We start from the raw sequence: 19,950 nt of genomic DNA, 5'->3' as shown, positions 1-19,950 counted from the left end.
TGGCAGTAAGTAGCACAGAGGACGCTGCTGCCCGTTCTCCGTCATATTCCCTTAGTCGCCTCGTACGACACCCGCGGGAAGAGATGGGGTGGTGACAATTGTATTCTAATTCCGTCACCACACGGCAAATACGTATTACAAATGTTACAAAAATTTAAAAAATACCTCTTTTTATAAATATTGTGGTTAATATGTGTTGATACGATCCATCAGGGGTGGGAACGGAGGAGTTTGTCAGATTCGTGCAAGATCTCTGTTTTAAATTACCTATAGTATTTAATACTTCTCAAATATGATGATTAAAGAATGTAATCGAAAATGAAATGATGCACTTGTTGTCAGAATAATGGACAAATTTTACAAATATTACTGTCAACGTTTAGGACCGCGGACGCTTAAACGACGCGTCAATGACGTTGACGGCACTATATACGCTGAAATTGTAATGGTTGTTTTCCCGATGCGCAATGGTTTTGTCGTGGTATTACAATCGATTTATAAATATAAAAAATTATTATAGTAAAAAATGACAAATTTATAATCGAGAAAAACTCGAATTTGAAAAAATCGAATGAGACCAATAGTAATACCGCGTGCGCGCAGGCTAGTTTATGCCGTATCACTACGCGCGAGAGCTTATTTTGCTCAAAACTTTTACACTTTATTGGCAGCGTGGTCCGAGTGGATGCACTTACCCACTATTCACGTTACGTCTAGTTAGTTACTATTGTTTCCCACACTTTCGAGTTGATGATTTTATTATTATTATTTCAAAACAAAAACATTTTAATTTTTTAAGTTTAACTCAAAATTTCGACAGTACTACTGAGGGCAAATCGTTCTGCCGCAGAAGACAACCACTAAAACTTCAGCGAGTATAATAGAGTGTTTGACAGGTTTTAAGAACTGTTCTACGTCAATCACTGATCTCTAAGAACTCTATAGAAAATGTGTATTATACGTTTCATTACATACTATAGTCCAAGAAAAAAAGAAAACAATTTTTTAAATTTAAATATGCTGCGAAAACGCTTTCCCGACAATATGGCGCCTCATATGTTATCGTGAGACGTCAGCTGCTTGTATTCGTGTACGAAACTCACACTGTACACGCGTCCAATCACAGTCGTTCATGATCACGTGACTAAAGCAGACAAAAAACATTTTCCCTGGTCGGTTTTCTTTTAAAATATCTCGTATTTTTCTTAAGTGCCTAAATAGTTGGTTTCCAAAGTTCATATTCAATACGGATACCATTTTTTATTTTTATTTTTCAAGTACCGAAATTGCATTTACATAGTAGTAATAAATTAAGTTACATTGGAATCTCTTATCCATCAATAGATCCTATATTTTACGTGCTGTCAAATACCCTATTGCCATCGTCGGGAGTGATTTCGCCGTCCTTCATTTTCGAAGATCTTTAACACATCATATAAAATCTTATAGTGATCTATAAGTTAAGAAAACGTTCATTTAAATCTGTTTATATTTGTAGTAGATTAATATAAAAAGATCTGTTTTTTAAATCGGTTAAACTTGTTTTTAGGGCTAGTAATCAGAACGAAAAGTAACAGAATGATTCAATTCTTACACGGGTCTGCAGTATGCCTTACTTCTTATCAGTAGGCTTCACAAGCTCCTCCATTATACACCCGTTTCACAACTGCGTGGTGCAAATTAAGGCCGACTCGGCCTTGAACTGTCATATGCCGAGGGAGCGCATCTCTACAGCCTCGACGTTGCTGGTGATGACGACCGTACTCGGCGGGAACCTGGCCCGTTGGCGGCTATTATCGAAGGTCCATCTCTTGATGAAGTGCTCGGGGCGGCGGCGCGCGCCGGACGTGTCGGTACGGGTGATGGCGCCGGTGGTGGCCTCGGTGCAGTTACTGACGTAGGAACCTGCGGACAAACCTGGTGGTCAGTCGTGGTCGACAGCCGCCCTGTTGACAAACCAAAGAAAATGTCGTTTGAAACGCTTCACTTAATGAAAGCCACCAAGCTCTCTTTTCTACGAAATATCATTTTTAGATCGCTCAGTGAAACAGAAATGTCAAACGAGTTTGATGTCTTTCATTTAGAGATGAGCATTGAGTTAGAGAATCACCCCACTGTTCAGTGGCCGGGCTGTGGCAGGTACAGGCTGTAATATGCAGGCAACGACGTCTCTATTACTAATTGATTAGATGTATATACAGCTACAAGCTGCAGAATATAATATACCTACCTACATGCGCGCCTGCATGGGATGACGTTGTGCGAGAGCCCGGCGTGCGAGTGCGGCTTCGGCGACGAGGATAGGCACCATGTGCTGTGGGAGTGTCCCCTTTATGAGGACTTGCGAGTGACGATGTTGGATGGGATCGTACGCGGGGAAGCGGGGCCGGTCTTCTACACGGACCTCGTCTCATCGGCGGGGAACTACAACCGGCTACGGGAATTCGCGCACCATTGGCATAAGAGGCGAAGCAGCTCGGAGCGTACAGTTGCCAGGTCGGCACCACGGAGGAGCAGCAGCGGAGATCACAGCTGTATTAGTGACGTCTAGCCCCCAAGGGGGGAGAGTGAGCATAAGGGACAAGGAAGAGACAAAATAATTTGTAGGGAGTCAAGAAGGCGTCCCGGGAAAATGCCAAGAGCAAGTACCGAACGGGCGCCCTCCCGCGATTCGGCCCATATAACCGAGAGGTTGGTGGGGCCATGGGAGGTGGAGGGTTGTCCTGGTTATACCTACCTACATCGACCTATAGAGAGCGATAGCGGTTTTGTAGAGCATTATCTCTGTCGTTAAGACCGACAAAACGTCACAATAAGTGACCGAAAGAACGCTATACAAAGCCGAAATCTTATTCCAAAGGTATTATTACATTATTTTTGTCGATGTACAAAAACGCACCCGTAGCGTTTACTTTAGCTGCCGGCTTTTAAATCCTTTTTTTTTTTACTTTTATCAGTAGTGTTTTTTGATGTTTGATATGGCTCGTCGCCGCCCTCGTACCGGGGCTAAATATGTAAAAGCCCACCGGCATATGGTGCGTAGTGATTCGGGCTTTTATAGTGTATACCTATCTATTGGACATCAGATAACAACGTGAAAAAAACTGAATAGTCTCTTACATACGATTTTTCACGTTACGTGACTTCGTCCACGTGGATTTAGGTTCTTGAATAAGCCCGTGGAAACTCTTTGACTTCTATGTGAATTTACGGGATTCAAGCTACCTCTGTACCAAATTTCATATAAATCGGTGAAACGGGTGGGCTTTTAAAAATTCCGTGGGAACTCTTTGATTTTCCTGGATAAAAAGTAGCCTATGTCCTTCCCCGAGATGTAAGCTAACTCTGTACTAAATTTCATCAAAACTGTTGGGCCGTGAAAAACTAGCAGACAGAAAGACGCACTTTCGCATTTATAATATTATTATGTGTTGTAATGTTATTATGATAGATTTGAAACTAAATTAATGTTTAGATCATCACAAAGTTAGTTTTGACGGATTAAATAGTTCGCAATGGCGACACCTTGATAGGATATCATGTTATTAAGAAGTTTTCAAAGGCATAGCCATACGATGTCTCGAAGTAAGTTAAGATCATCAAAAATAAACTATGAACATAATTACTCTGGATAGCGCGGGGTGTCGGTTGACAATGCGATCGGGTTTACGCGGGAGCCATTAAACTTGGCAAATTTATCGTTTCCACACCGATGTAGCAAGAATCTAGTTTACCGAACTTGAATGGACAGATACTGGAGAGTTGTCCTTGACGTGTCTTTTTGACCCCGTGAGCTTAGTTTACGACAGTTAAGAAACTTATAACAAAACATCAAGGCATGAAGCTCTTACACTGGCAGGCGTCAAAAGCAGTAGGCTATGAAACAGATGAAACGACTAGGCATGTGACGCTAGTCGTCGTTGTTGTATAAGATCCCGCATTATAAATATCTACCCTCATCGGTTATTTTATCGTGATGAAAAATATATGCTAGATAGTGTATAGATTGATACATCGCGAATAGGTTGCCTAGCGAAATCACGTGCCAATGTAATCGATCAACCTCCCTGATTTAGTTATTTATGAAAATCGAACATCAGCTGAGAGAATATACCCCAACGAGGTGAAACATAAAGATTGCCTACTTTCCCCTCTGCGCAACTATGGGGTTGCCAAGTATAAAGAGATAAGTAAGCGTTATTAATATACCGTCATATGTTTTTAATCGAATTTTATATCAAACTAGCTGCCCCGGCGAACTTCGTTCCGCCTAACAGTCTATTCAATTTTTTAATTTTTTCTCTCCGTAAGAACCATCCTTGTACTTCAAGGAATATTATAAAAAAGAATTAGCGAAATCGGTTCAGCTGTTCTCGAGATTTGCGATGAGCAACAAATTTAGTGATTCGTTTTTATATTATAGATGAAAGATTATTTTATTCGCAATCCAACGGAACATTCCTTCCACCTTCGTGTGTGAGTCCAATTCGCACTTGACTGATTGTTTATGCCGTTTTGTTGAATACATGAATGATTTTTGTTTACATCACCTTCAGCACGGGGCCTCTGTCTGAGTCGTCTTTGCATTTTATTTCAGATTCTTCTCTTATCATCATTCAATAGTCATTAATTTGCATACACTCGCCAATTTAGAGGCTTCTATGTGAACGTGGGGCTATCACTAACAAGTCTACAAAAGACCAAAGTTATTTTTAAGAAATCATTAAATTGTTTATCCATCAAAGTTTATCTAAATAAATATCCGTAGTTTCACGTTTTAAAATAGATGTGCGGATTTTGAGCGCTTTTTATTTGAAAACTAATAACTGTGATGGTTGATTTTTTAATATGTTGTGTTTTTGGGTAAATCGGTTCAGCTTATCTCGAGATTTGCGATCAGCAACACATTCAGAGATTCATTTTCATATATAGAGATAGAGGTTATTTCGCTGCGGAACCATATTTTTGTTTTATGCAAGTGTACGCCATTGCCCTACCTAACCTTGAAGGGCTGCTCATGCAAAATAAGGAATGATAAACACAATGCAAGTCAAATTAACGCGAGTCTGAAAAACAATGAAGTACACAAGTTTTGTAGCATTTATTTTTACAATGCAATGGAAATCTACTATCCATATTATTAATAACTAGCTTATGCTCGCGACTTCGTCCGCGTTGACTACATAATTTTCAAACCCCTGTTTCACACACTTAGGGGTTGAATTTTCAAAAATCCTTTCTTAGCGGATGCCTACGCCATAATAGCTATCTGCATGTCAAATTTCAGCCCGATCCGTCCAGTGGTTTGAACTGTGCGTTGAAAGATAAGTCAGTCAGTCAGTCAGTCAGTCAATCAATCAGTCAGTCAGTCAGTCACGTTTTCTGTCTGTCTGTCTGTCTGCCTAATAGCTTTTTACGGCCCATCCGTTCTACTGATTTTGACAAAATTTGGTACAGAGATAGCTTGTATGTTTTTAAATCACTTGTTGTCTATTTCATGCATCACATTAATAACAGTACTGAAAGTCGTTTTTTATGAAGGATTTAAAATAACCTAGGTAACATACAGATATACTAGTTGAGAACGAAATTAAATTTAAAAATCGCGGCACGCAGCGCGTCAAAAACAGCTTGGGTGCAACCTCTAATATTATATAGGTATCTAATTCGATTTTTTTAAACATGCTTTATGATAAAATTGCATTTAAACGTGGCAACTTATGTTAACCTGTACCTACTTCATTAGCCTTGTATGTCGGCCAATGCGTGCTGCTTTAAGATTTGCTGTTCCTTCCCATGTACCTTATACCTACGACTATCATATTATGTCCAAGTAGTCCTTAAGTATTCCTTGAATATTTCCTCGGCCCACTTAATGCACTCATATAATCATGTGGTGAAGTGATCGAACGGCATACTGACTGTCAGAGGTTGGCAAACAAAAACATGGGTGCGACCCAAAGAAGAGTAGCTACATAGAAATCACTATTACGTATATTTTTATAAGTCCCGCAAATTGCTATTCCGCTGGAACCATGTCTCATTAACATCAAAATAACATCATTTTGACGTCAGCCGAAATAAAAATATACCTACCATCAGCTCGAAACTTCAGTCTAGTGCTGACGTCACTAATAGGCGACCACGCGCATTAGCAATTTGCGGGACCTATATATATATATATAGAACAACCAGTTTTTAAAAGTGCTGTATTCCTATAACTAAACCTAAATTCTTACTGAAGACAATATAAAAAAGAGCTCTGACATTATGATACTTAAAAATAATTACAATCAGTTATAACCCCAACTTTTATACCTACTCCGTTACAAGTTATAAAACTTTTTAATGCAAGTATTTACCCAAAAATGTGATCAGTTTAAGGTCATAATTTTCTCGTTAGGGCAAATAACGCATAGGTACGTGAAACTTAGTCAAGCTTGCGCCTATAGTGAATTAAAAAAAAACTTACTAGAAATGCTACTAGCACGGGCCGGGTGGAAGGTGGTGCGTCGCACGGCAGCCGAGCGGTGCGCACGGTTGCGGAACCAGGGGATGGACTGGATGAGAGCCCGACGGAAGTTCTGCCCGCTCAGGCAGTACAGGTAGAAGTTGATACCGAAGTTAGTATGGAAGAACATAACTGAGATTTGCTGCAGGGCGGTCCATCGCCCGCCGATCTCGTCCGCGTTCTACGAACAAAAATTTAAATCTTTGACAAAATTACTCCCGACCTCCCTGGCGCAGTGGTGAGTCCTGTGGCCTTATCAATGTGAGGTCCTGGGCCCGATTCCCGGCAGAGGAAATTTGAAATTTTATGATTTCTAAATTTCTACCGGCAAAGCTGTGCTACCAAGTAATTTAGCGTTCTGGTACGATGCTGCGTAGAAACCAGAGTGATGTATGGGCTTAATAAAAACTGTCATACCCCTTCCAGGTTAGCCCTCTTCCACCTTGGACTACATTATCACTTACCACCGGGTGAGATTGCTGTCAAGGATTTACTTAGTTACAAGAATTAATAAAATAAACGAACAAAAATCATAGTCAAACATTTATCGTATGAGTATTCTGCCATCGACAGTGTTCTGCGCACAAGAAGAGATTGTGATTATGTCGGCTTGATAGTCTTATAAAAGTACTGACGGTTGAATATTTGAAAGCGATGAGGGATAGGAACTGGAGATGTCAGCTGCATTAATCTGCTGACTGCTGTTAGGGTGACCGGACGTGCAAGGTGGACACCAAAAGTTTGACTTAACGAACTTGATAACAACTAGTGATAAGAACATTTTGTGGAGACATGGAAGTCAAATAAAGCAAAACAGAGACCTTTAAATTACTTTGCTCTTTTGATGATGATTGCGTATAAAAATGTTTGAACTTGCTCTTTTATATGTGTGCGTAATCTGCTGTATTGACAGATACTTTAAACCATCATCGAGAAAAAAAAAAACTCTGAACCAACAAAGTATCCAAAGTCGAGTCGAGTCGAGTGTAAAGGATCAAAGTCAGTGCTTTTTTTTTAAATATAGAAATATCGACCAAACAAGCAGGCGGCCCACGTGATGTTAAGTGATTACCCCCGCCCATGAACATTTCCAGTACTAGAGGAACCGCCAATGCATTTCAGGAATTTGTTGGTCCGCCCCTTGAATAACCCCATGTTGAAATCTAACGGGAACACCGCCGAAGGGAGTGGAAAAAAGGAACTGGCGGTCGAAGTGCGAGTGAAAATGTGTGATGGTATGCAGTCAAAACGAATGATGCAGACAAAAGAAATGGTGTCTGCAAAGTGGCTACCGGGCACAGTGCTTCATTCCCTTGGTTTATTTCGAATAAAGAGACTTCCTTTGAATTTACAATAATTGTTCCATCTATTACGTAAATATTTAGATGTGAAAAAGTCGAAAAAAATAATGATTTCACTCTTTATTATGGATACATCATGCATATATACCAAATATTACATCGAGTGGTTGCCGACTGACGTATATGTACTTCTATGTTTTGAACAAAACTTTTTCGCTTTGAACACATTAATACTTAAATGTAAAATTCGCGACAGGTAGAAATGGCAGTTGGGGTATGAAGAAGGGGGACGACCCGCACACCCGCACGTTCCCGCGCTCGCCCGCACCGGGTTAGTGCGGGGGCTGTCCGGGTATGCGGGGCGTTCCCTTCCCGATTGCTATCTCGACCTGTTGCGTACTATAATACATAGAATTTAGAATATTGCCATACATTACGATCGTAGTATCATCCTATTCAGATTCAGAAGTGCAAACTGTAAACCATAGGGCAGGGAATCAACTAATGCACTCAAAGTAAACCATGTCTCCTAGTAAAGCTTTATAGGTTTACTAGCTGCTGCGCGCAACTTCGTCCACGTGGAATCCCACGTGGACGGTGGTGGGTTTCTTTAAAAATCCCGTAAGAACTCTTTGATTTTCCGGGATAAAAAGTAGCCTATGTCACTCTCCAGGTCTTTATCTATACCCCATGCAAAAAATCACGTTAATCCGTCGCACCGTTTCGACGTGATTGAAGGACAAACCAACAAATGAACAAACAAACACACGTTCGCATTTATAATAAGGGTACTGATACTAAGATGGTTTGCACAAAGCTTGTTTTAACATCAGAAACAGTCGCAAAAGCATCTTAAACCCCTTATTACAACTACGATATATTAACTAAATGGATAGAGCGGCCATTGGATATGTTTTCGAACAAAAATGTTCATTTATCATTATCAGTCTCATGATAATATGTCATGCTTTTCATCTCATATTTCATTATCACTCGAAGGGAAAAAACCAAAGATTTTTGTCTTTCTCTTTTCATGATGAGAATCCCTTCTCAAAACTGCGCTATAACTGCGCTTAATTTTGATTTTACAGCTCTTATAATTTATTTGCAAAATGGATGTGAAACACAGTAAACAGACGGACTGGATGAAACTGTAACGTTTACTGGTTTTGCTACAAAATCCTAACCAGACCAGACCTGCTCTTGCTTTTGTGTATTCAGTGCTTTGAGAGCTAATTAATAGGTATGTGTACGTTTCCGGCCATGTTACACAACTTGAGGGTTGGATCAAAAGACTCATTAACTGCAAACGGTGATTTGGAAATGCAACAGTTTGCGGAATGTAAACAATTTAATACGAGATCGCCGGTCCAGTTAAGGCGGTAATATACTTGTAACCAGTGGTGTAGCTAGGTAACCAAGGGCCATGGGGCAAATCAAAAAACGGGGCTCCACTGCTATCTAAACTGGTTAGGTTTTATCAAGTAAAAATATTAAATATACAAATACATTCACAAAAAGAATTTAGGGAAATTCCCTAGTAACTTTCGAATTTCACTCAACTGAATTGCATTGTTGTATTTATTTTGAAAATGGCAGAAATTTTCAAAGGTTTAATTGATCGAGATTTTCTGGTAAGGATTCGGGGTCCCCTGAGCTTTAAGGCCCCGGGGCACTGCCCTGCCTAGCCCCTAGATAGCTACACCACTGCTTGTAACACAAGACCTGGCACGAGGCCATACGACTCGTGCCGAATCAAATAAATTTTTATTCGTCTGGTTAAAGCTGACCGTCCGCGCTGACAGGCCAATTATAGTATGCCGTACTATGATGCGTTGTTTAAAGCTGACAATACAGCGCTGAAAAGTGATATTCAGTGAGCAATGCGCGCTCGTGTTTGCATTTGAACCTTGCAGTGATCAGCGCGATGCTAAAACGACTAACAGGGGCGCGGATTGCCAGTGCCGATGATCAGCGTCAGAAGAACAGCCTAATATTGAGATGACGCCTATGTCAAAAATAAATTATTTTTTATGAATTTTTAAATCGAGTGTCTTTCAAAATTTGTAAAATCTACATCCACTGTTAGTTTTCAGTTCGCTTACCATTTTAAATTATCGATCTAACTAACAAAGTACGTCAAATTACGTCTATGACGTCACATCCGTGTATCTCATACAAGCTCCCATATTAAGCGAGCGTATTGACGTTTGATAAAAAGTCGCTGATTTGACTAGTAGTCATCATCCCTATTAAAACTTGTTGTGTTTGTAATGTGACTCTACCTTAACAAAATACTAGGATTGAACCTATCCGGGGTCCTTATTCAATGGGTCTGCTTGCGACGCGGGCAATTGTCGGGCATATTTCGATTGACACTTGAGTTCAGCTGACAGACATTTATATTTATAATGGACTAGCTTATTCCCGCGATTACGTCCGCGTGAACTACACAAATTTAAAAACCTTGTTTTATCCCTTTAGGGATCGAATTTTCAAAAATCCTTTCTTAGCGGATGTGCACGTCATAATAGCTATCTGCATGTCTAATTTCACCACGATTCTTCCATTAGTTTTAACTGTACGTTGATAGATCAATCAATCAGTCTGTCAGTCAGTCAGCTTTTCCTTTTATAGAAGAAGACTAGCTGATGCCCGCGACTTCGTCTATGTGGATTTAGATTTTCAAAAATCTCGTAGGAACTCTTTTTCTGGAATAAAAAGTAGCCTATGTCATTCTCCAGATCTTAAACTATATCCATGTAGAAAATCAGGTCAATCCGTGGCTCCGTTGTAGCGCGATTGTAAAATAAACAAACAAACTAACAAACAAACACACTTTCGGATTTATAGTGCTATATCACGCGGCTATGAATGGCCTAGCTAGCGAATTGCAAATGCTTTTCAGACTTTAATTTTTTTAATAAATGTTAGCGAATCTACTCAGTGAAATAAGGCTAGCACTTATTAAAACTAATCGTCAGGATTCCTTTCCGCATGACTGCGTAAATGAAAAGTTGGAGTGAATAGATTCAGCGTACATTTCTGTAGAGATTTATACAAGTAAAATATTTTATTCGTTGAACAGAATAAAGTTGGTGCATTTCATATGTCCTTTATAAAGTCATAGGACGACGCTTCAAAGCCGAATTTGGTATGCATTGTTTGATGAATTTCGCAAAAACAATAAAATGATTTGCATGCAGGCATGCCGTGCTCAGGATCACTGAGCTTTGTTTCGCCGCACATTGTCAAGCCCGCTAAACTTGCGCACGAATTGTGGCCGTAGCCCAGTAAATAAATTCGTTTTTTTTGGTCAACCTCGCACTAAATTTCCGATCCAATTTTAATTTTTTTAGGTTAAGGGTAAAAAAGTAATAAAGTAGAAATAGACAAACCGGTTCATTAAATCGGCCATAAATCGTAAACGGTAAGTTTTACAAAAAAGTTTACAGGAAACAAAAGATGCGAAATTTTAGTGTCTACAATAATGATCTAAATAACTTTTGCCCCAAAGCGGATGGTTTCCAAGATATCGGCCAAAAACTTTCCTTCAAGATTGCGATCGAAGCTCCACCTGGATCTGTCAGCATTTTGTGATTTTATGGTCAGTAAGTGAAAAAAAACCTAAAAAAAAATTAAAATTTGGATCGGAAACTTAGTGCGAGGTTAAATGCTCTATTTACTGTACTACCATTAATACCATCTGGACCATAACAACGAATCAATTGACACCTCATTCATCAAAATCGACCCAGTTTTTTACCGCTACTGTTGAAACACTTATAAACACAAACCTACATACAAATGTATGTGTGTAGTCATACATATGTATGTGTGTGTTTTGGCAGTCTATGTATGTACATAGAATACTAATATCATAACCCTTCCTTTTCCGGTAGTCGGGTAAAAAAAAGATTCCGATGCATTGAGAACCCCTTCTTTTTTGTACGCGGCTTATAAAATAAATTCTATTCTGTTCAAAATCCTTGCAATATCTACATGAAAGTGGGGTAGTAGCTCCAACCGTGGCGGCGGTGGCTGCTAGCGTGGAAGCAACAGGTGGCTCACCCGCTAGACGATATAAATCCGCTCGCACTAGAGATATAAAAGTTCCGGCGGATAGATAGATGCAGCGCTTCATATTAACAACTGGTTCCATACATCGGTGTCCGCACTCCTGTCAATCGTAATCCGGTTTATACGCAATCCGTTTTTACGAACATAGATAAGTTAAAACAGACTGTAGATACTAAAGCTACGTATAACAACTCAAATATAATAATGTGAATAATAATTTAGTTTCCACGCAAGTTAAATTTTTACAAACGGACTGCGTCTAAAGCCAGTTAATATTGACAGGAGAGTGGGACCGATTTTCGTTGAAACATATTAATGTTACTAGGAAGCGCTGCATCTAATGGAATATTTTATATCGCTGGCTCGCACTCTTTTATATTAAAGCTTAAGCTAGGCATAAATGTAGCGAAATTCCGGAAGAAATAAATGCGACAAAATTGAAATTTTCTTTGCCAACTTGACCGTTGTCCGTTGTCCGTCCGTTGTCCGTCCGTCAAATGCAAGTCGAACTCGCATACGAAGAGTTCCATACAATCGTGCAAGATAATATAATACTATGTACTTTGTTAGTTTTTATTAACCGACTTCAAAAAAAGGAGGAGGTTCTCAATTCGTCGGAATCTTTTTTTTTTTTATGTATGTTCCCCGATTACTCGAAAACGCCTAGACCGATTTTGAAAATTCTTTTTTTGTTTGAAAGGGTATACTTCAAAGTTGGTCCCATTTCAATTTGGTGAAGATCTGATGAACATCTTCGAAGATAGATACTGGAACTCCTCAACGGATAAGAGTAAATTGCTCGCGATCAGTGTAATAGCTTAGCAAACAGTAGACTTTTAACCAGTCATAGCATAATTCCATGGGGCCACTAAAAATTGTGAAATAAAAATTTTTTACAAAAAAAATAAAAACCGACTTCGTTACACAAACACTAAAAATTGAAAAATAATTTAATTTATTACCGAATATATTATGTATACAGGAGTTAATATAGTTCCATAATAATATTTTTTGGGGTCGGTGCCAATGAGGTGCCATGGTGGAGTCCCATAAAAATATGAAGTCTAGACGATTCGCGCAGCTAAAGCTAATTGGCACCGGCACCAAAAAGTATTATTATGGAACTATATTAACTCCTGTATACATAATATATTCGGTAATAAATTAAATTATTTTTCAATTTTTAGTGTTTGTGTAACGAAGTCGGTTTTTATTTTTTTTGTAAAAATTTTTTTTTCGGTCATTTTGAAATTCGCCATCTTGTTTTTTTCATTATTTGACGATATAGCGGCAATAGAAATACACACTCTGTGAAAATTTTAACTCTCTAACTATTACGGTTCTTGTGATTCAGCCCGCTGACAGATAGATGGGCATTACAGACGGACGGACCGAAGGCTTACCAATAGGTACGGAAGCCTAAAAATCAACAATATCGCTTTTATTGCTGATCGCACATAACAGTAGAGCCGCGCGCGTATTTTCTTTATACATATGAAATTCAAATTCGGCAACAGGTGATGTGAAATAGCAATGTAAAGAGACTTGTATTTATTTATTTTATACCAGAAAATGGATAATCTTCTAAAAAAGGATCTCTTTATTTATTATATAGGATTATGGTTTGGAAGAAGACATGTTGTGCCGACCCCACATAGCGTGGGATAAGGTAAGGAAGAAGAAGACATATTGTGCCGACCTCACATAGCGTGGGATAAGGTAAGGAAGAAGAAGACATGTTGTGCCGACCCCACATAGCGTGGGATAAGGTAAGGAAGAAGAAGACATGTTGTGCCGACCCCACATAGCGTGGCATAAGGTAAGGAAGAAGAAGACATGCTGTGCCGACCCCACATAGCGTGGGATAAGGTAAGGAAGAAGAAGACATGTTGTGCCGACCCCACGTAGCGTGGGATAAGGTAAGGAAGAAGAAGAAGAAATTGGTTTAGAGTTACATTTTGAGGTACTATTTCATATTATTAGGTTGCGATTTATTTACGATTTCGGTTAAAATTATTCATTTAATCTACTAGTTAGTTAGTTATAGTTTTTTCAGTAATGTACATACGATATTTATTAGTCAAATATACATATTATAATTGTCATTCAAAAAGTGTAGTTTTTGTAAAAGAAATGATATTAATTGATTTAAATTTTTTCAGTGATTATATTTTTCAAGAACAAAATCAAAAGGATTAGTTTTAATTATTATTTATTTCATTAGGTCTCACCTTTTTCATTATAATGAAGTGATTCCGCAAACCAGTAGGTCGATTTCGTAAAACCTGGATCAATCATTATTACAATCTTAATTGTTGTGATTGGCTGAATTTGTGCGATTCTTGTTGCAACAATGCATTGTAGCCAATACTGAGCGAGCGTCAACCAATCAGAGATGATTGCGATCGTGACATTGTAGCTGTTATTCTGAGCAATCGAGCAGCTGTTATTCTGAGCAATCGAGCAGCTGTATCCTGCAAGAAATTTGACAGCGGTTAGGATATTATCATTTGTCACTGGGGTTTAACTTCTACACTACTTCTACAGCTACGGCTATTTCTACGACTACGACTTGGCCGGCCAGGCAAGCTATAATAATATTATACTGTCTAGTCGCGAACAAAGCTTCCTACACTAAGGATATAGGAACGAGGAGCCACTACGGGAATTTGTGCTAAACCTGTTATCCCTTCAGCTTCAATAAAGCGTCTACCACGTAAATCTAAACGCAAAATGCACTAAAGTCGCCAGCAATTTCTTCTAATATTGAAAGGCTTATTATTTTGACGGCGACTAAAAAATAAACGTTTAAATTTATTTGTTACAAATAAATTAAATAGGCAGCTAAAGTTAGGCTTGATAAAAATATAAATGGCATCTAAAAATATAGGCAAAATAGAGGCATCAAATATATTAAGTAAGCAAATAGAAATATTATTCATATTATAGGTTGGGGAAGGTGCGGAGTTGTGGAGGTTTTACCGGTTATTATATTTGCGCCTTATTTTCAGTAAATTAATAAAGCAATAATATAAATGCCAAAATCTAAAGTTAAAGTTAGGTTGGGTTCGAACGTAAATACTCTATGTGCCCGGGCCTTGGGCCAAGCACTTAGGTTCCATTAGGTAATATACATAACTTTATTAAAACGTAGTGATTTTGACGTATTTTCTCGTTACTCTTCATATCTACCATCTCCCCACTCTACTCCATCTCCCTGACCTCTCTCCACCTCCTCCCTCATTTTCCCCATTTCCTCCCACCTCTCCGACATCTGCACATCTCTCCCCACTTTCCACCATCTCCCACCCTCTCATCTATTTCATTTTCCCCACCTTCCTCCTTATCGATCCCCTCTCCCCCATATTCCTCTACATTATCCCAACTCTCCCCACCTCCCTCCTAATTTCACTCACCCCCACCACCACCACCTCTGGCCTTATCTCCCCCATCTCTCATACCTTCTTCCATCTCCCCCACCTCACGCTATCTCCCCTCCTAGGTCTCCTCTCATCTACCCTATCTCTCCCACACTCCTCCTATCGTCCCTCATGTCATCTTCCCGTCCCCCGCATCTACCCCACCTCGCCCACCTTCCCCCGTCCAAACCCCCACCTCCTCTCATCTACACCATCTCTCCCCGCCCTAGCTTGTCCGAGTGCGGTCCTGCTCGTGGGCCCCAGGAGCCGGGCTCCCTTGGGGGGACAAGCAGGGACCGAAACAGTTGTAACAGTATTAAGTTACAGTATCATTCGATATTTGCGAGGTATAGAGTAAAATGTCATGTTGGTAATCGGCTTTGAGTGCAATGGTATTCCAATATGTTACAGAAACTTTGATATCTGTGCAATTTAGTAGTAGTAATAAATTGAATGAAACAAAATTATTCGATTTATTTGATTGAAGTGAAACTTCTTTGTCCGCCTAAAAAGACAACCATTGCACGTGCCGCACCATATAAAGCTGTAATGTAACTGAAATGGTTTATAAAGGAAACGTATAGTGAAACGGAAGTAATCGTGTTATCTTGGCGAAAGCCACCGGCTTAAACGATTGCAACAACAAATTCTTATAGTTTCGTCCTGTCCATCTGTATGGTTTTTCGACTTTCTATGTTTCACAGCAATTTTAAAAATAAACAATGAGAACTGCACTGCTGCGACGGATAAAATCTATTAAATGTTGTGACATTATTTCATCATCTTTATGATTAACCCATCGCCGGCCCACTACTGAGAACGGGTCTCCGAATGAGAAGAGTTTAGGCCCTAGTCGGCCACGCTGGACTAATGCGAATTAGCACACACCTTTGAGGACATTATGGAGAACTCGCAGGCATGCAGTTTTCCTTGCAATGTTTCTCTCACCGTTAAATCAAGTGGATTGTTGCTTCAAACGCATATAACTTCCAAAAAGTTGGAGTTGCGTGCCCGGGATCGAACCTCCGACCTCCCGTATAAAATGCTGAAGCCTTAACCCCTACGCTATTATCGCTTTTTTATATTATCTCAATTTACGTTTTTATTGTAGGCAAAGTACACAATTGCCTTCAGATACCACAAAAAGGAAACTGTTGGCAAAATTAAAAAAAAACATCGTTCGAGTAATATTATGCGTATTTTGTGAATATAAAACAAAGAAATATCACTTCTTTCGCATGTAGGTACAGAACGAATACTCGCACGAAAACCACAGGCATAGATATTAGTTTCTAGCACGTGTCTACAAATTTTCATCGAGTCTGATTGGTTAATATTCAAATGAGAATAAAACTACGTTTGTATGGAGCGAATGTCTCCTGTTTATATTTAAATGAGTTTTGATAATGATGCATATGTTTCAATATTAGTAGAACGTTATCCCCTTTTATTTCTACAAACATTATTGTCAAATCCTAGCTGCAAATATTGTATTCACACAACTATGCAAGTAAAGTAACTGATAATATTAATGAAGGTATTGATTTTTAATTCGCAAAAATATATCATATATTTTTTTACAATAAAATAATATATTTATATAGATGAAACAATAATCTAATCTATTATATTCATATTTCAAAATATTCCATGCAAGCAGTTGCAATCGCGACCAGTGATTAAAACTTTAAATAAAGTTCTAAGTAGTTACGTCATCAAAAAACACGTACTACAAAACACAGACTTTTTATTTTGTTGTTCTTATGTCGAAAAATATAATACAAAAGTTAACGCAAAGCATAGGTACTAAACATCGATACAACATTGAGATGCATTCAGCCAGTGCAAGTAATAATGATTCCAGTAAAGTGAAAAGAATGGTGCAATTCGCGCTGCGACTCACCCTGCCGTAGGCGTAGGCGAGCACGCGGATGGTGTAAGCTGGCAGGTTCAGCACCACGAACACCGAGGACACGAACAACAGCATCCGCGTGACACGCTGCTGCGAGCGTGGACACGCGGCCAGCCCGCTGGTAGCAGCGCGCGCGCGCTCCACGCTGCACACGCCTGACATGATGCACGCGTTGAGCACGATGATGAGCGCCAGTGGTAAGGTAAATGACACCACTGTGTCAGCTAAGTTGAACCGCTCCGCCTGAACCAGGTACTCGCGGTCGATGTCGCAGTCGCCGTCGCGCGGCGCTGCGAAGCGCAGGACGGGCACGTTGAGCGCGAGCGAGGTGAAGGTGAGGAAGAGGACAACCAGGCGCGCGCGCTTCACTGTGCACATGGAGTTGCAGCGCAGCGGGTACAGCACGGCCACGAAGCGCTCCAGCGTGAAGGCCACCACGAGCCACGCGCTGGCGCAGCTCGTGACGTAAGACAGATACACGAAAAACTGGCAGAAGCCGACGTAGTGGAACAGGCCGGAGACGCGCGTGGCGCTCAGCCATGGTACTAGCAGCTGTAGCAAAAATACGGTGTCGGACAGCGCCAGTGCTGTCAGATACTGGCTGGTGGATTGCAGACGAAGTTTGCTGCTGCGGAACACAAACACGGAGAGCAGGTTGCCCACGCAGCCCAGTAGCACGAGCAGCGGCGTGTAGTACACGTAGAGCGTGCTGACCACCTCCGTGACCCACATGTCGAACTGCTGCTCGTCGTCGTCTGCCAGCGTGCCGGCGGCCGGGTCGCGGCCCAGGGTCGCGTTGGTGATCATGGCGCGGCGTGCGTCCGCCGCACCTGTCTCTCGAGGACTGACGCCGCTCCTAGGCGGACCTAGTATTTAAACCAACAACGGGAGGACGGCGGTCCACGCGGGAGTCGGTGCATCCGTTCGGCGCAGGCTGCCCGAGCCCGCCTCCCGCGTCCCGCGCGACGGTGCCCTTGCACTTTAAATTTGAATCCGCTTTGAAGCATTATTCGCGCTTAGGTCTAACTAACTACGTTAGTCTAAGTAACTCAGAACGCATTTTACGATTAAAATACTTCCTTTATTTTGCAATATCGATTACTTTGTCCGGATGTCTATTAATTCAATGATATAACTGGATTACACTGTACCGATTGAACTGAACCTTTTGAGATATTAGACTTCGGGTTGACGATTTGTTCAACTATGCAATTATCTTAATATATAAAACTATTTTATATTTCTACCGCTGTCCGTTATAGACTTTGAAACCATCCAACCGATGTCCTTCAAACCATTTCCATTAAAAAGGCAATAATGCGAAGAGTGGGGTTTTTTAGCGCACACCGGGTATCCGCTAGTATATTATACCTAACAAGTCTCAATCATTCATTCCTTTTAAAAAATTGAAATAATTAAATTTTTAACGGTTATTATTTGTATTCAGATTGCGTAATATTTTTATCATAATATTTTGCTCCGTACATTGAAGTCCTCAAATAGTCGTAGAACTTTGCTACGAAGGAAATAGGCGTGCGTCTTGCACGCGACGTATGTTTCTTAGCCTGCGCGCACATTTACTAATATCGCTTGAATGATAGTTTTCTTTTCTTAAACGTTAAAACTGCTCGTATGATAAGCAATAAATAAATGCTATATACTAATAAAATTTGTAATGATTCGTATTAGATGCTGGTGTTGTTAAATAAATAATTTTAGTGTTTCCTCATTATGAGTTATTCGAGTACATACTCGTATGCAGGTAAGGCTGAGTGTATGGTCAGTAGTTCTAGTAATCCTACTAAATTCAAATAAACTGTTTTAATAATTTTATTGCATACCTACTTAGCTGTTGCCCGCAACTTCCGAGCGTGATGAAAGAAATCTTAAATATATAAAAGAAAAAGGTGACTGACTGACTGATCTATCAACGCACAGCTCTAACTACTGGACGGATCGGGCTGAAATTTGGCATGCAGATACCTATTATAACGCAGGCATCTGCTAAGAAAGGATTTTTGAAAATTCAACCCCTACGTGGGTAAAATAGGAGTTTGAAATTTGTCTAGTCCACGCGGACGAAGTAGCAAGCATAAGCCAGTTTTCTAATAAAATCTTTCATACAAACCTTGTCAACAACAAAAAAAGCCAAAACCAATACCAATTAACCAATTTGGTGCAGTCGTTCAGAAGTTATACCTACTCATATGTACATACCTTACGGTGATTCATTTTTATTCAAGAAGATATAGTTAGATGCTACACAATAGAATTATAACTTAGGTACCTTGATTAGTTATAGTAATTACGACCTAACTCTTTCTCCCGACTGCATCGTGTCCGTAAATTATTTCCGTTATAGAGAGTCTGCTTTCAAAGTCTTAAATTTATAGATCCAGTGGTCTGAACGGTCAGTCAGTGTTGATTTTGCCTAGCTGACCCACCCGAACAAAGCCGGGAATTTATAAAGATTCATTAATAGCGGTAAAGTCTATGCTATATAGAAAACCAATATTAGAATCTCTTTCTACTGTCTCTACACTTAGCGGTTTGAACTGAACGATGAATAGGCTATTGGTTATGTCCTATAGAAGGGAACTAAGATGTTCACGGGTTTTGTTTTTATTGCAGAAATCGGTCAATGGGTTATAAAAAAAGGAAAAACCGCGGAGTGCTATTAAATTAGAGGGTGGGAGTTGAGGATAGGAATGAAAAAGCGTCCCTTTT

General features: G+C 39.9%; 2 protein-coding genes across 6 annotated transcripts in view; one reads left to right on the top strand and one right to left on the bottom strand.

Moving 5' to 3' along the window:
- fry (Protein furry) overlaps positions 1-19,950 on the top strand; it is a 133,873-nt gene that overhangs the window by 44,651 nt on the left and 69,272 nt on the right. The window lies entirely within an intron of this gene.
- On the bottom strand, positions 1,706-18,030 carry CNMaR (CNMamide Receptor). The gene is made up of 3 exons (XM_034983635.1): positions 17,215-18,030; positions 6,473-6,692; positions 1,706-1,905 (listed from the first exon to the last, which is right to left on the bottom strand). The coding sequence occupies exons 1-3, from the start codon at positions 18,028-18,030 to the stop codon at positions 1,706-1,708; spliced, it is 1,236 nt and encodes a 411-aa protein (XP_034839526.1).

Source organism: Maniola hyperantus, chromosome Z (genome assembly GCF_902806685.2).
Source record: "Maniola hyperantus chromosome Z, iAphHyp1.2, whole genome shotgun sequence".
Classification (NCBI taxonomy): domain Eukaryota; kingdom Metazoa; phylum Arthropoda; class Insecta; order Lepidoptera; family Nymphalidae; genus Maniola; species Maniola hyperantus.
Note: the sequence above shows the minus strand (reverse complement) of the source record. Positions and strands in the feature narration are given on the sequence as shown.